This window comes from Mytilus californianus, unplaced genomic scaffold (genome assembly GCF_021869535.1).
Source record: "Mytilus californianus isolate M0D057914Y unplaced genomic scaffold, xbMytCali1.0.p SCAF_5, whole genome shotgun sequence".
Lineage (NCBI taxonomy): Eukaryota > Metazoa > Mollusca > Bivalvia > Mytilida > Mytilidae > Mytilus > Mytilus californianus.
The window spans coordinates 91352664-91370716 of record NW_026262701.1 but is presented as its reverse complement, the minus strand read 5'-3'; the positions used below and the strand labels follow the sequence as shown (position 1 = coordinate 91370716).

At 33.7% G+C, this 18053-nt stretch overlaps 1 protein-coding gene across 3 annotated transcripts in view; it reads right to left on the bottom strand.

Moving 5' to 3' along the window:
- Nucleotides 1-1026: 1026 nt before the first annotated feature.
- LOC127703256 (retinoic acid receptor RXR-alpha-B-like) overlaps nt 1027-18053 on the bottom strand; it is a 42200-nt gene continuing 25173 nt past the window's right edge. For all 3 annotated transcript variants that reach the window (XM_052207769.1, XM_052207768.1, XM_052207770.1), the window contains exons 6-8: nt 13336-13420; nt 10832-11019; nt 1027-2705 (exon numbers count right to left, since the gene is read on the bottom strand). In XM_052207769.1, the coding sequence (XP_052063729.1) occupies nt 2470-2705; nt 10832-11019; nt 13336-13420 (509 nt within the window). In that variant the 3' untranslated portion in view covers nt 1027-2469. The remainder of the gene's footprint in view (nt 2706-10831; nt 11020-13335; nt 13421-18053) is intronic.

The following is an 18053-nucleotide window of genomic DNA, read 5'->3' as shown; positions in this document are numbered from 1 at the left end:
TTAAGTTTCTATCTTTCTATTATAGTTTTTAAAATATTGGGCAAAAACACATAAAAATGGTAAAAATCGTCATCAAAGGGCAATAACTCTAATAAGGAGTCGACTGACAATTTCGACTATGCAAACTTATTCCTAAATCTTGTCTTACTGATAATTTTTGCAACTTAAAGTTTCTTTCTATCTGTTATAGTTTTCAAGATAATAGGCAAAAATGAAAAAAAAAATAGGTAAAATTTGTCATTTCAGGGCAATAACTTCTTAACGAACAATTGGTAGAGCTCAACATTTTGAACATTTTTGCCTTGTCAGATTTTCTCTGTCTATAATGGTTTTCAAAATAATAACCAAACCTTGCATTTTACCCCTATGTTCTATTTTTAACCATGTTGGCCATGTTTTGCATGCGGGGTCATTGGACACATTTTTTTAAACTAGATACCCCAATGATGATTGTGGCCAAGTTTGGTAAACTTGGTCCAGTAGTTTCAGAGGAGAAGATTTTTATAAAAGTTAACAGGTGATAATGACGAAGTCGCACAATGGACAACAAGTGATGAGAAAAGCTCACCCTTTGGGCCAGCTGAGCTAAAAATCAGGAATTTCGAATGTCCATTTTAAAATCATATCTGCCATCAATTTTACTTGGGCTATTACATGAAAACAATGTACATAAGTAGGGGACAAGAAGGAACCAAAAATTTCCCAGACAATAGGTGTTCTGGGCCCAAAGGTTCCTTTTCAAGAGTGACCATTCATACAATTTTATAAAAACACCAAAGCCTATTCATAGTGTGAAAACTATATGGAACCAATTACAAATGTATTATTTCTATAAATGGGCTTGCAACCCCCTCCTTGGTGCACATGAGACAATGGTATTTAAAAAATACTAAGTAAAGTAATATTATATTTTGCTGTAGATTAGTAGTGACACTAATGTGCATTCATTTAGTTGCAAGCTGAAACAAAGGGCTGTATAAAAACTTATTTTCTAAAGATAAGAATTGATAAATTCACAACACAAGCTGCATTTATCTTTTTATTACACAGATTATAACAGAATTTTGTTTATCTTTGAACAATAATAATACAAGCATAACCACAAAATAACATATATCTCCAACTTTGTGATTATAACAGCCAACAGATGAGAGCAATAATATAAGAATTAAATGAAATGGAATTTGTGCTCTACTGTAAAGTGGTCTGTTTCAACTGTGTTTAAATTCCCCAATTTCAAATGCCAAACCTGTTCACAAGGATTTTTTTTCGCATTTTTCTTGTCTTTGATTTTGATACCTCTTAAAGATAAATACTAAAATAAAACCCTTGTGAAAATTTTCTTCTTCACAGCTATAAAATAATGCAAATGACAAAATTTAACACTGCATTTACCTGATTGTCTTTTTTCATTAAAAAATTGAAAAATTAAATGTCATGTTAGTTACCTATTACAGTGTATTATGTCAATTCGATTTGACAAAGATCATATATATGGAAATAATTTGTATACATGTCCAATGGTACATATTTCATGCTTATTGTAAGGATAACAAATTATAAATAGTAGGCCCTTCTCAAGGTATTAATTAACTCATTCATCATTGATGATCAATCACCGGTGTAATAAATACTTATTTTACACAAAACTGATTAAAATGTAGGCTGTGTGTCCCCACATTGCTTACAAGGATCTAAAAACTGTCAGTTTTACTTTTTATTGTGAATACTTTTTGGAGACAGATATTTCATTGTTTGAAATCATATTTATAACAGAAAGTAGCACAGAAAACATTCATTTTTTTTTTAAAGCAAAGCATGAACACCCTAAGGATCTGACCTTTTATCATATTCTATTATTCCATTCTTTACAAGCAGTCATCCCTATTATTAACATAATACACTCCATAGAATCTGAGACTTGAAGAGAAGGTGACTACTGTATGTACACATTCATGCTTTGTTAAACATATTCAAAGAGAAGTAAACAGCGGAAAGTAAACATTTATCTCTGATAACAACAAATACATAATTTTACAAATAAAAACAAGCATATCAATTAATAAGTGATTATCCTGTCAGATAAAATGCATGATTAAAACCTGAAATTTTAGTTAATTCATGTAATGATTTCTTCTAATCACTACAATAAAAAAGTTCTGTCATCTCAAACTTCAGTTTATAAAATTGTCATACTTCAAGATTGTCAAGTCAATCTGGGAATCTTGACATTATCCAATCAGCGAGTCCAATGGAAAATCCATGAACAGTAACATGTCTGAATGTAGGCTTGAGCAAGCCTTTAATTAACATGATTTTTATTCCATGTTTTGGACAATAAAATAAAAAATATACATCAAATTAGAATTTGAATTTACAAATGAAATCACAGACATTTGAGCAACACACTTCTCATAGAAGGAGTGTTTCATTTAACAGTCATAAAGCTGATCATGTGACATCAGTTCATCAAGTAATCATATCAAGTACCAAGCTGTTGAGTTGTAAAGAACCATCAAGGGAAAGGGACAGGAACCTCTCTGCCGCCTTAGCACTCACACTCCTCAAAGATGGTAAACGCAACAATATTTTACTGTAACGACGTGGATCATTTGGATACTGAGTGGCAGTGTAGCGTCGTAATGATTCCAAGATTTTACCTTGCATTGCAAGAATCTTTGGCTTATCTTTAAGCCCTGCAGCATCTGTAATATAAATAAGATCATCCTGTTATCACATAGAATGGTATGCTTTATCAAGTACTCTTCTCTGCAAAACTGCAAAAAGTGAAAGTCCATCTATCAGTAAAATACGGAAAAACAGAATAAATGCAAAGTCCAAGTAATTATTATTAGTTCCATAAAATTCGATTAAAGGTTTGACAAAATTATAGAGGTCTAGAAAAATGTACACTGTATCTTCAAGTAAACTTAAAAAAGCAAACAAACTAAGTCATTTATCAGTAAAATACAGATAAATGAAAAAGAAATTATCTTTTAAAATTTTGACCCAGGTGCTATTTCTTGATCATGAGGAAGCTTTTGTTCAAATTTCATAAAACTCCATAAATGTTTGACAAATACAAACCTTTAACCACAGACTAAACTTACATGTTGGCAACAAGACTTTACACAGGCGAGAAAATACAACAAAGTTTTGAAAACTTGGAGCCAACTTTAGAGCCATTCTCTACCAAAATTGAAACCATGTTCAATTTAAATTTCTTATGCACTGTACATCATTTAACATGATAGACTAAGGTAGTTATTGCAAAGGGTTTATATACAAGGAAAACAACATGTGTACTTTTATTTTCTTTGTCAGTATTTCATAAGTATATGAATAAAAATATAACAATAAAGATTAAAACAGAGCAGCTGATTTTCCACAAAACAGCATATTGTATGTTTTTATTTGAATGTTTATGTCTCCGAACAGTGACTAATGGGACTTATATAATGACTATTGATCAATGTTCCTGTCCTTATAATTAGCTTATGGTCTGTATATGCTACAAAATAGAGAAAATGTTTTTAAAATGAATAAAATGCTTCGCTGAGCGCAGCCTGATACGACCGCAGAGATCGAACCCTGAACAGTTTTTTTTTTGGATATAATATTCAAGCTTGATACTTTCTCAATTTTGATTGTGATCAAATTTTTGACATAATATAGGTTTCTGACACAAAAGAAATGTGGTAAAAGATCTTACAAATCTATTGCGCAATACTGTGCAATTGAAGATTACTTGAAACTTTTACAAAATTTGAAATTTGAAAATTTTTGAAAAAAATGTGAATTCCTTAAAAAAATTGGAAACCCAACCCCCCCCCCCCCCGCAACTTTTGGAATCCCCCCTTGGAGCAATTACCCCAAGACTGGATCCAATTCTTTCCTTTGTAGTATGGAACCTTGTAGTACAATTTCAGAGAGATCCATACACATCTAACACAAGTTATTGTTTGGAAACTAGAATAATGCATGTTTTTGGCCTTTTTTTGGCCCCTAATTCCTACATGTTTTAGGCAATTACCCCCAAACTCAATCCCAGCCTTCCCTTTGTGATATGGAACCTTATGGCAGCCCTCAAAGTCGCTTCTGAAATGAAGTAGCCAACTGGCCACCAGACATGAAAATTTAGTGGCCAACTCAAAATTTTAGTGGCCAGGAAATAATTGCATCTATGAGAACAAAGTTACAAAATTGTCGCCGACCTTGTTTCATCTGTTTACTGACGAAATTGAGAACGAGGCGCGACCATGTGCTTTCAATAAACACAATCTATAAATGCCAATGGTTTTCTTTCTAACGGCATGTAATAGTCGAAAGTTGTGACTGAGTGCTAAAATACGAAGATAGAAAATTCTGTGCCATTTTCAGTCGATGCTTACAAATGACGTATAATTACCTGATGCAATAAAACGCTGGCAAGATCAAGCTTAAATCTAAAAGGTGCTTGAAATACAGTATAAATTTGTGTTACTGTCAAGCACTCAGACGATTTTTAAAACCCGACTCTGATCAGGGAAAAATTTCCGAAAATTTACGGTCGCCAGATCTTCAATATTCTAATAGCCCAAATGGCGACCAGTTATGAATTTTTGGTCGCCAATCAGCTTTTAAAGTCGCCCAGGCGACCATTTCAGTAGACTAAATTGAGGGCTGTATGGTACAATATCAGAGAGATCCAGATACTTACACACAAGTTATTGTCCGGAAACTACAAAAATTGTTGTTTTTGCCCCTTTTAGGCCCTTTATTCCTAAACTGTTTGCCCCATAACCCCTAATATGAATCCCAACCTTCGTCTTGTGGTATTAAACATTGTCGTACAATTTCAGAGCAAATCGAAATACTTATACACAAGTTATTATCCTGAAACTAGAAAAATGTTTGTTTTGGGCCCCTTTTGGGCCCCTAATTCCTAACGGTTTGGACCATCATCCCCAAAATCAATCCCTACTTTCCTTTTGTGGTATTGAACCTTCTTAAAAAATTTCATAGAGATCCATTAACTTAAACTAAAGTAATAGTCCGGAAACGAATGTGTCTTCGGACGACGACGCAGATGACGACGACATCATACCATTATAAGATCCCCAAAATTTTTTTGCGGTTGTATAAAAATAAAGAATAGAAAAAATGGGCAATTAAATGAAGAAAAGAGAATAATAGGTGTTAAGATATATAGAATAGTGAAAATTTGTATAAAAAATAAAGAATACAGAAAATGATGACCCAAGCACGCTACCCATCCTGCTACCAAGACCCTCTTAACTTTGCCCATAACTCAAAAGACCTCCTAAACCTATAAATTCCTAAGTCAGAAGTATGTCGACATATCTTGAGTAGGTATCTCAATACTAGGAAAAAATAAAGTTGAGTTGTCTTTCTTTATTCGGGTGTGCTCCTTCTTCGGGGGGGTAATACACAGAACGCAGTAGAAGTGATATGATCAACAATGGCGGCTGGTTTTGTTATTTTCATATCAAAAGTGAGAGCAGGCAAAGAGAATGTTGGCGCCAAAATGTCGCCAGCAGCAGTATTTTATCGCCAGATGAAATAAAAAATCGCAATTTGCGACATTGGCGAAGCCCAGCTCGGTACCTGCTTACAAGGATCAGACAAGTTTTCATTCTAATAAATATTATGTCAACCTAAGAAATTTTTAAAGAACTATTTCATTACCAGCCCTCAATTTAGTCTACTGAAATGGTCGCCTGGGCGACTTTAAAAGCTGATTGGCGACCAAAAATTCATAACTGGTCGCCATTTGGGCTATTAGAATATTGAAGATCTGGTGACCGTAAATTTTCGGAAATTTTTCCCTGATCAGTCAGGTTTTAAAAATCGTCTGAGCACTTGACAGTAACACAAATTTATACTGTATTTCAAGCGCCTTTTAGATTTAAGCTTGATCTTGTCAGCGTTTTATTGCATCAGGTAATTATAGGTCATTTGTAAGCATTTACTGACAATGGCACAGAATTTTCTATCTTCGTATTTCAGCACTTAGTCACAACTTTCGACTATTACATGCCGTTAGAAAGAAAACCATTGGCATTTATAGATTGTGTTTATTGAAAGCACATGGTCGAGCCTCGTTCTCGATTTCGTCAGTAAACAGCTGAAACAAGGTCGGCGACAATTTTGTAACTTTGTTCTCATAGATTCAATAAAATACCGGCTACAATTTCACAAAAAATTTCAGATGTTCAATAGATCGATGGGGCAATCACCAGTGCTTCTGCATAAGTTCTGATGAGATTTTTCTATACTGACAGACTACCTATAAATGTTGCAGATTGTTGTAAAACATGTACAATGAAATAAAATTTTTAAAAAATCATGTGGTTATTTTACAGTTGATTTATACAAACTATTTTCTACACTCGACAGCATAAAAACACAGAACAAAAACTTAATACTTTTATTTCACAAGGGTTATTTAGCAAGAAAAAAATGTAGGCAACCTGAAAATTATTTCCTGGCCACTGAAATTTTGAGTTGGCCACTAAATTTTCATGTCTGGTGGCCAGTTGGCTACTTCATTTCAGAAGCTACTTTGAGGGCTGATTACAAACCAGAGACTCCTCAGAGCCTATAGGTCTTACTTAGCTGAACATTTTTGTATTTTAAAGATTCTCTCTATGTATCATATTTTCTGTAAAAAACTAAAAAAATTGGTTAAAAATCATCTTTCGACAGCAATAACTCCTATAAGGGATCAAATAATGATTTTAGTTATGTGAATTTATTGGTAGGTCTTACTTTGCTGAACATTTTTGCTGTTTGAAGTTTCTCTCTTTCTATCATAGTTGTTGCAAAAAACTGAAAAAATAGTAAGAATCATCTTTCAATGGCAATAACTCCTATAAGGGATCAATTTAAAAATTCGAGCTTGTTGACTAATTTGTAGGTCTTACTTTGCTAAACATATTTGCTGTCTGTAATTTCTCTCTATCGATCATATTTTCAGCTTAAAAATTTAAATAAATGTGGATAGTGTCCACATGTGGACACAGATGATGCCCCCGCTTGCATATCATATAGTTATAAAGGGACATAACTGAAGAACGGTAAAAGTGACGCTACCCAAATTTGAACTTGATCTGAGTTTTGTGGTAATAAGCATTGTGTGTAAGTCTCATAACATTTGGTTGAGGCTAACTTAAGTAGAGAACAGAAACTAAAAATTCAGCAATTTTTCTATTTGTAAACACGCATAACTCTACAACGGTTGTGTATAAGTTTTATAACATTTGGTTGAGACAAACTAAAGTTAGAGAATGGAAACGAAAAATTCAGCAATTTTTATGTTTATAAAGGGACATCACTCAAGAATGGTAAAAGTGTCGCCACCAAATTTCGTACTTAATCTGTATTATGTAGTAATAAGCATTGTGTATAAGTTTCATAACATTTGGTTGAGGCAAACTAAAGTTAGAAAACGGAAACAAAAAATTTGTACTTGATCTTAGTTTTGTGGTAATGAATATTGTGTATAGGTTTCATAATGTTTGGTGGGGGCAAACTTAAGTTACAGAATGGAAACTAAAAATTTTGAAATCTTTCGATTTATAAAGGGGCATAACTCAATAATGGTTAAAATGACACTACCCAAATTCAACTTGATCTGTGTTTTATCAGTGGAAGTCAAAATTAAACATTTCATTGTATAAAGCATTGATTGTAGTTGATTCAACTATAATCATGGACAAAGGAAGATAGCTCCAATTTTAACAAGAAATGATTGTAACAGGATGCTGTTACGAAGTCTCCCAAACGAAGCTCCCATAATTCGTAATTCCCAGGGTCGCCCGACATTGGGCACAGTCCAGTGAAAATTGGTTTGGTTCAGTAAAGTTATATGCATTAGTGATGCCTAGGGACTAACCCTGTATATTATTCAAATCATCTTGGCATGACAAACCAGAATATATATGGTTTAGGGGTGGGGATCTCGACCATTTACAAGATACTAGAACATTGGGAGTGGGGGGAACCCCTGGGGACTGACCCTATACGTCATTCAAATGTTTGAGACATGACGAACAGGAATATATACGATTTAGGGGTGGGGATCTCGACCATTTACAAGATATTAGAACTTTCTTAAATGGCAGGGGGTGGGATTGACCCCTGGGGACTAACCCTGTATTTCATTTGATGTGCTTTATCATGACAAACCAGAATATATATGGTTTAGGGGTGGGGATCTCAACCATTTACAAGATATTAGAACTTTCTCAAATGGCAGGGGGTCGGGATGACCCCTGGGGACTAACCCTATTTATCATTCAAACCATCTTCGCATGACAAACCAGAATATATATGGTTTAGGGGTGGGGATCTTGACCACTTACAAGATATTAGAACTTTCTTATATGGCAGGGGGTGGGGGTGACCCCTGGGGACTAACCCTGTATTTCATTTGATGTGCTTTATCATGACAAACCAGAATATATAGGGTTTAGGGGTGGGGATCTCGACCATTTACAAGATATTAGAACTTTCTCAAATGGCAGGGGGTCGGGATGACCCCTGGGGACTAACCCTGTATTTCATTTGATGTGCTTTATCATAAACAAACCAGAATATATATGGTTTAGGGGTGGGGATCTCAACCATTTACAAGATATTAGAACTTTCTCAAATGGCAGGGGGTCGGGATGACCCCAGGGGACTAACCCTGTATATCATTTAAACCATCTTCGCATGACAAACCAGAATATATATGGTTTAGGGGAAGGGATCTTGACCACTTACAAGATATTAGAACTTTCTTAAATGGCAGGGGGTGGGGGTGACCCCTGGGGACTAACCCTGTATTTCATTTGATGTGCTTTATCGTGACAAACCAGAATATATATGGTTTAGGGGTGGCGATCTCAACCATTTACAAGATATTAGAACTTTCTCAAATGGCAGGGGGACGGGATGACCCCTGGGGACTAACCCTGTATTTCATTTGATGTGCTTTATCATGACAAACCAGAATATATATGGTTTAGGGGTGGGGATCTCGACCATTTACAAGATATTAGAACTTTCTCAAATGGCAGGGGGTCGGGATGACCCCTGGGGACTAACCCTGTATATCATTCAAACCATCTTCGCATGACAAACCAGAATATATATGGTTTAGGGGTGGGGATCTCGACCACTTACAAGGTATTAGAACTTTCTTAAATGGCAGGGGGTGGGGGTGACCCCTGGGGACTTACCCAGTATTTCATTTAATGGGCTTTATCATTTAGAACATTTTCAATTAAAAAGATTGTGTCTATCACAAACGGTTTTCAATCTATAATCATTTGAAAATTTAAAAAAATAAAATCCCATAGGGTTCTATAGTAAAACCCTCTTTTCTTTTTGCCCCTCAAAATACCCCTTTATAAACCCCATTGCACAAACAAAACCCTGATTGCACCACTAGACATGTTAGTCTAACATACTGTGAAACCCTAAGTTAATCTGACAAGCAGTTTTGGAGAACGGGTGCGGACAAGTTCAAATTTAAAAGCGGCGGAGGAGGAAGAAGAAGAGAAGAAGAAGAATAATAATAATAATACGAACTGATCAAAAACAATAAGTCTAAAAATTACTTGATATTTAGAAGAAAATAAAAATTTTGCAATTTTTCCATTTATAAAGTGGCATAATTCTAGAACGGTTAAAGTGACACCACCAAAATTCAAACTTGATCTGTGTTTTTTTGTTAATAAGCAGTGTGTATAAGTTTCTTAACATTTGGTTGAGGCAAACTTAAGTTGGAGAACGGAAACTAAAAAATTTGCAATTTTTCCATTTATAAAGGGGCATAACTCTAGAACGGTTAAAGTGACGCCACCCAAATTCAAATTTGATCTGTGTTTTGTGGTAATGAGCATTGTGTATAAGTTTCATAACATTTGGTTGAGGCAAACTCAAGTTAGAGAATGGAAACCAATTTTGGGACGTACGTACGTACGTACGGACGGACAAGGGTAAAACTTAATGCCCCCACCGCTATGGCGGGGGCATAAAAATGAAAAAAACTGTCTTTCAAGGGTAATAAAATTCCTAAAAGGGTTTTTAAAGCTTAACTCACAATTTTGGTCATGATGACTTATTTTTAGGTCTTACTTTGCTGAACATTTTTGCTATCAAAGTTTCTGAAGAAAATTTTTAAAATTTAATAAAAATAGACTTTTAAGGCAATAGCTCCTGTAAGGGATCAATTGACTTATTCGGTCCTTAAACTAACTGGTAGATCTTACTTTGCTGAACATTTTTTGCTATTTAAAATGTCTGTTCATCTATAATAGTTTTCAAGAAAAACACTAAAAACTGAGAAATTTCATTAAAATAATTAATTCAGGGGCAAAAACTCCAAATTCATCTGAAATTTTTTTAGCAAATAAATCTTGACCTGCTGATCATTTTTACTTTTTTAGTTTTGCTCTAACTGCTTTATTTTTTTTTAGATATAAGCCAGAAACTGCATTTAACACATATGTTCTATTTTTAGCCATGGTGGCCATGTTTGTTGGCAGACCAAAAAAAACCCCACAAACTTTATACTAGCTACCATAAAATTCATTCACCCCTAGTTTGGTTGAAATTGGTTCTGTAGTTTCAGAGGAGATGATCTTTGAAAAAGTTTACAATGATGACAGATATCGAGGACAGACGCCAAGTGATGGCAAAAGATCACCTGGCCCAAAGGGAAAGTTGAGCTTAAAAACCCAAGGATCATGAAAAGGTCTTAAAAACAGAAAGTAGATCAGAGCATTGTCAGATCCTTTAAGGCAAAGAATGGACACAGGTTCACTCAAATTAAACCTACCTGGATATGTTAGAACAATTGCATTCAAACAACAAAATTCTGTTAAGTCAATATCTATTTCTTTTAAACGAGCTGCAAATTCTGTAGTGGCATTCACCAATTCCTTCCCGAAACCAACACCCTGTGCTAATTCTGTTGGAACAATCAAACCCTCCGCAAACTTTATGCAGTTTGATGTCTCCATTGACCTATAAATGTATAAATATATAAATTAATATATTTAATTAACATTGTAAGATATCTGGTTTAAATAGAATTAAGACATATTTTCTTTTCATCTATAAATTTTAGTGAAGTAAAAGAATTGTATTTTGAAGTTGTAGACATAAATATTAGTGTTGATGTTAAAGATCAGAAGAATTCTTAATGGAAAAGAAAAAAAGAAAAAGTTTTAAGGTTTATGGTACAAGGGGTTAGTATGAGAATAAAAGTTACACCCCCCTGTACGAGGAGTAAAACTAAAAAGGTAGCGAATAATATATTTTTTTAGATACTTAATAAACTGTTATCACAGAGATATGTCTCGCCTTTTTGTAATTTTGATAATGCAAATGTTGAAATTAAAATAGCAATACTTTAACATGTAAGTTATGCAAATATTCAAAGTCGATGAACCATGACTGACGGTACATGGCTAAACAATCTCCACGGAATGAGATGTGCCAATGCTAATACAACTACATACAAAATACCATTGACTAATTATAAGTCGATCCCTTTAAACAAACCTAAACACAAACATTCACTTGTAAACTATGTAAAAGTTTCAAAGTCAATGAACCATGATCAGGGGTGGGGCTATATAATCTCCATGGAAACGATACTTGCAAATGCCAATAAATTTGCATACCAAATATCATTGACTTAACATAAGCAGTTCATCTTAAACTGATCTTATCACAACCTAATACATGTATGTAAAGTAAGCAAAAGTTTCAAAGTAAATAGACCATGACTGAGGGGGCAGGGCCAAATATTCTCCATAGAAATGAGATGTGCAAATGCTTATACAACTGCATACCAATTAACATTGGCCTACCACTAATGGTTCCCCTTGAACTGACTTATCATAAACTAAAACATGTAAACTATGAAAAGTTTCAAAGTCAATAGGCCTTGACTGAGGGGGCGGGGCCAAATAATCTCCATGGTAATGAGATGTGCCAATGTTAATACAACTGCATACCAAATATCATTGACCTACCACTAGTGGTTCACCATGAACTAGACCTAATCACAAACTAATACATTGTTGATGCCGCCGCTGACGCAGGAAACAGCATACCTATGTCTCGCTTTTTGACTCCGTCAAGGCAAGACAAAAATGGATCTTTTACGATTTCAAGAAAAAAACTTGTGTCCAATGTCTAGTTCAACAATGTCCAAGTTTTCTTTATGGACTTATTTCTGACGTCTCATGGCCCCAACATGTCCTATGCAGTTTAAATCAAAATTTGAAACATAAATATCCCTCATTCTTCCAGTCACAGTTACACAGACATGTTACATTTCTTTTAAAATGTAATATGTGTGAGTGCGCATTCACAAAATTCCTTATACAATGTATAATATAAGATAGCAAAGTCCATGTTTTGAATTGGGAAAACTCAAAAATCAAATGGATCAATGAATAGAACATGTCTTGCCCATAATGGCATATACAAATGGTATGAAACCATTCTTTCACATTTAATTTTCTTATAAGTTAAATGTATGAGATTTTTAATTCAGAATTTTTTTTTTACATATTTATTGACATATTTAAGGACAAGGACAGGACAATATGGCTACCATTTTATTTTGGGAAATACATGTATGTGGAGTCTGTTGAAATATAAGTCTTCAATCCTGCAAATTGTATGTTTGTTTTTAGGTAAACTTGATAGAACCCAAGGACAAAGTTAATTCATGAGATTTCCATATCTTAATATCAATCTGATAGAAACCATTGTATTGAAATTATCAGAGACCTTGCCTCTTTGGATTATATATGGCTTCTATGCATGATAATGACTCAGAGTATAGTTTGAAGATAAGGGTGGAATGTAAAACTACAGATGCCATCATACTATATATCTATCTAATGCTTTCTCTGAATATAAAAAATAAGGTGATGTGGTATGATTGCCAATGAGACAACAATACTTCATAGACCAAAGGATGGGGATGTGAACAACTTTAGGGCTCTGTATTTCCTTCAACAATGAGCAAAACCTATACCCTATAGTAGACTATAAAAGGCTCTGGCATGACTAAGTGTTAAACAATTTAAAATACAAAATAAATGGCCTGATCTTTGCTCAAAACAATAAACAAAAAACAGTTTCTGAAGTCAGTTACATATTTTTGATGAGTTCTAAGGTAGTTCTGTTACTGTTTTATAATTTGGGGAAAACAACTGATTCTGGCAAAATTATGTTTAAATTTGCAAAAAAACATTTCTAATAATAACTATTATAAAACTTGCACTTTGATATCTACATAAATGTTTTGCAATAAAATACCTGTATGACAGTCTCAATACATTAAGCTCCATGAAGGCTGCCTTTAACAAAGCCATTTGATCATCAATACATAGTGCTTTAAATCCTAGAATAAAATGTTCATATGTCATTTATTCAATATCATATAGTCTAATACTCCTTCAATTTAAAAATTTTTAGCTGTAAAAAGGTTCATCAATACGAATATAATTACATATAAAGTGTTCTAATTCACTAAATTTATTAATGCAACACATTTTAACATGTGTATTATAAGAATATTATTCCACATTTAAAACCAGGGTCATAAATTAGTATCTATGTAATAGAAGGCATTAGAATAGGCGAGATTTTGCAGCCATCTAAGTGCCCAAAAGCTGAATAGTTTTTCATGCTTTGTTCTGCTTTTTCCCAGATATTTTTCTTCTGGTCATTATTGATCTGTTCCAAGTTTAGGTCGCTACTGCAGAATCCTACAGGCAACCCTAAAATAAGCAATATTGGTTGTCTTTTATTCTAAAAGAAATGCATATTTGCAATCACTTGTAATATGGAATATTTTGATGTCATGTCTTTAAATTATTTTTTGTGAATCTCTTGGGGTAATTAAAAACATAAAGTTTTTGTTTCATTACAAACCTTTTGTTTTTCTACCCCAGGAATAGATTACCTTATCGCACCGTGGGTAAATTATTACGTTGTGATTGGTTTAACGCTGTCACGTGGTGACCCCCTATGGATCCGTAGGGGGTTAGTAAATTTCATAGTGGGTTTCTTGACATCACGGCTACTGTTAATGGTGACGTCATCTATTGATGTTTTTGTATTTCATTGTTTATTTTTCTACAAAACGCTGCAGAAAAAGTATCGTGTGCGATAAATTCGTTATACGGTTCACTACTGACCCCCTACAGACCATAGAGGGTGAATAAAATCCATAGGGGATTCGGCCTTCGGCCTCTGCCCCTATGGATTTTACTAACCCTCTATGGATCCGTAGGGGGTCAGTAGCGAACCATATAACTTATATTAGTTGTATTTGGTTAACCCTTACAGAATTTTTTATCCTCAATGCTCTCCAACTTCATACTTTGTTTGGACTTTTAACTTTTTTTATTCAAGCGTCACTGATGAGTCTTTTGTAGACTAAAGTGCATCTGACATACAAAATTATAAGTCTGGTATCTTTGCCAAATTTATTTTAGATGTTTGAAGATGTGATCAATGTTTGAAGGTGTGATGTTTGTTTGAAGGTGCGATCAATATTTGCAGGCCTAGTGTTATTAATGATTGAAGGTGTGATCAACCATAGGTACTTGGGAACAGGAGAAATTTTTTTTAACACAGAAAACACAAAAATAAGATAAGTTTAAACAAAACCAAAAAAATAACAGACTTTGAAAAAAGGGGGAGGGCTAAAAAAAAAATTGTCCTATACCCCAAGTACCAATTTGATCAATAAGTGGGATAAAAATGCTTATCCTGAAATGGTGCTCCATGATTTCAGCTGCTGCGTTTGCCATACTATAGCTGAGGTTCAGATGTTAGCGTTTTTTTAATCATTGTTTCATTCTTATTAGCGATATTACTTGCTCTTTAAAACAGACCACTTTAAGCACAGTAGCTCTGTTTCTTTTATTAATATTGGAGCTTCCACAAATCCACATATATTATTTTTTTATTTGTGGTTCTTTTCTTTCTTGCTTTTATTATTCATATATTTTTTTGATTTGCCAACAATAGGAGGCAAATGCCTGTATGCCTCCACATAATTTATGGCCCTGAAACTATCAATTATTTCTGTGTAATATTTTGAGGACTGTTGTTGTATTTTCAGCCAGTGTGCTGACTTGTCTTTCTTCATTTTATAGTAGCAAATGGTCTTGTAATAGCATAACTGTTTTACACCACAATTAAATCACATGACCCACATGTACACCATTATACATGATATTGATATCGGTAATGACTGATATTTAGGATAAAAAGTACTGTAGATTCATTACTATTCGTGCGATACCAATTTTTCATTAATTTTGTTGGTGTAGGTAAAACAAATTTAAATGTTCAACGAAGTACATATTTTCTTAAGGCTTGTAAACAGATTTTGTCAAATCCTAGAAATCAAATATCCACAAAAATTGGTATCCATGAAAATAAATGAAATTCGCAGTATATGATATTGGCCTATAAATCCAGGACCTATATCAGAACTTATATTCTGGGTTGATATGGCATGTGAAATGAACAAGGATGTACACACTGAAATGTCTTGCCTGCTTAACTTACCATGATTGATTTTATGTTGATAGTCCTTAACATTATCAATGATCCATGAAAATGAGGCCAATGTCAGATTAACCAAGCCAAACAAACATGTACACCTTACAATCATTCCATACATCAAATATATTTGACTTATAGTATACAAGAAACAAACCAAACCGCAAAAACTTAACATCGACCAATGAACTGCAAAAATGAGGTCAAGGTCTAATGAAACCTACCAGACTGACATGTATACCTTAAAATCATTCCATATACCAAATATAGTTGACCTACTTCTTATGATGTATTTTGGTTATTTTTGTCGTCTGGTTGCTGTCTCAATAATGTTTAACCCCTCCCCCAAAATCTCTTTTTATTCATATGATTAAACTATAAATGTCATTCTTGTTAGATATATGATTAATAGTGATGCACTAGGTTATTGTATGATTTGATGTCTAAAAAATAATTTAATATTCTCACTTTACTCTACAACATGTACGCTATCCATTTCTTCTGTATAAGGGTTGTAGCCTTATACATTGCTTTTTTCAATGATGACAATAAAGCTAATGTATTAAAAATACATAAAAGAACTAGTGCCCATGGGACACAGATGTCCCTCTTGTAAATATACAGCAAATTATCCATTAACAAAGGCTCGAAACTCAAGAACAGTGAAATTGACTCCACCCAAATTTGAACTTGATCTGTGTTAAGTGGTAATAAGCATTGTGTATAGATATAAGAAGATGTGGTATGAGTGCCAATGAGACAACTCTCCATCCAAGTCAAAATTTATAAAAGTAAACCATTATAGGTCAAAGTACGGTCTTCAACACGGAGCCTTGGCTCACACCGAACAACAAGCTATAAAGGGCCCCAAAAATTACTAGTGTAAAACCATTTAAACGGGAATACCAACGGTCTAATCTATATAAAAAACGAGAAACGAGAAACACTTATGAACCACATCAACAAACGACAACTACTGAACATCAGATTCCTGACTTAGTCCCATGGGCACTAGTTCTTTTATGTATTTTTAATACATTAGCTTTATTGTCATCATTGAAAAAGGCAATGTATAAGGCTACAACCCTTATACATTGAAGTATGTCCAGTACACAATGTTTTGTCGATATTGTCAACATCGCAATGTCTACTTTATCATGTCATTATTGTGTTTTCATTGTATCCTATCTATATATATATGTTCTGTTAACATCGTTCACATCGTATACATCGTGATGTTGACAATATCGTTTCAACATCGTGTTTATGTTGTATATATAGAGTGTATACTTTTCTGTTTACATCGTTCACATCGTATACATCGCAATGTTAACAATATCGTGTCAACATCGTGTTTATATTGTATATCTAGTCTATACCTTTGTGTTTACATCGTTCTCATCGTATACATCGTGATGTTGACAATATCGTGTTTACATCGTTCACAGTGTCAACATCGTATTAATGGTGTGTACCAAGTCTACACTTTTGTGTTTACATTGTTCACATCGTATACATCGTGATGTTGACAATATCGTGTCAACATCGTGTTTATGTTGTATATAGAGTCTATACCTTTCTGTTTACATTGTTCACATCATATACATCGTGAAGTTGACAATATCGTGTTTACATCGTTCACATCGTTAACATCGTATTAATGTTGTGTAACAAGTCTATACCTTTGTGTTTACATCGTTCACATCGTATACATCGTGATGTTGACAATATCGTACCAACATCATGTTGATGTTGTATATAGAGTCTATACCTTTCTATTTACATCGTTCACATCGTATACATCGTGATGTTGACAATATCATACCAACATCATGTTTATGTTATATATAGAGTCTGTACCTTTCTATTTACATCGTTCACATCGTATACATCGCAATGTAAACAATATCGTGTCAACACCATGTTTATGTTGTATATAGAGTCTATACCTTTGTGTTTACATCGTTCACATCGAAACATTGCAATGTTAACAATATCGTGTCAATGTCGTGTTTATATTGTATACAAAGTGTATACCTTGGTGTTTACATCGTTCACATCGTATACATCGTGATGTTGACAATATCGTGTCAACATCGTGTTTATGTTGTACATGAAATCTATACCTTTCTATTTACATCGTTCACAACATATAAACCCTAAGCCGGGAATGTCACATTATATACCTTGTCTGAAACTCGAATTACACATATATTACTGATTATATTTGCCTATTTTTTTTTTATCAATATCAGGTATTTGTTTTACATTCACCACGCAGTATATTTATTCAGTACATGTTTATTATTTCTTAATATTTTGTGTAATTTCTTTAAATACAAGTTTTCCATCTTCTCAATTTTTTTTTTCTTCATTGATATTTTTCAATAAAGTTTTTAGATTTCATGTATACCGTTTGTATTTTCTATGTATTTTTTTTAACAACAACAAATACT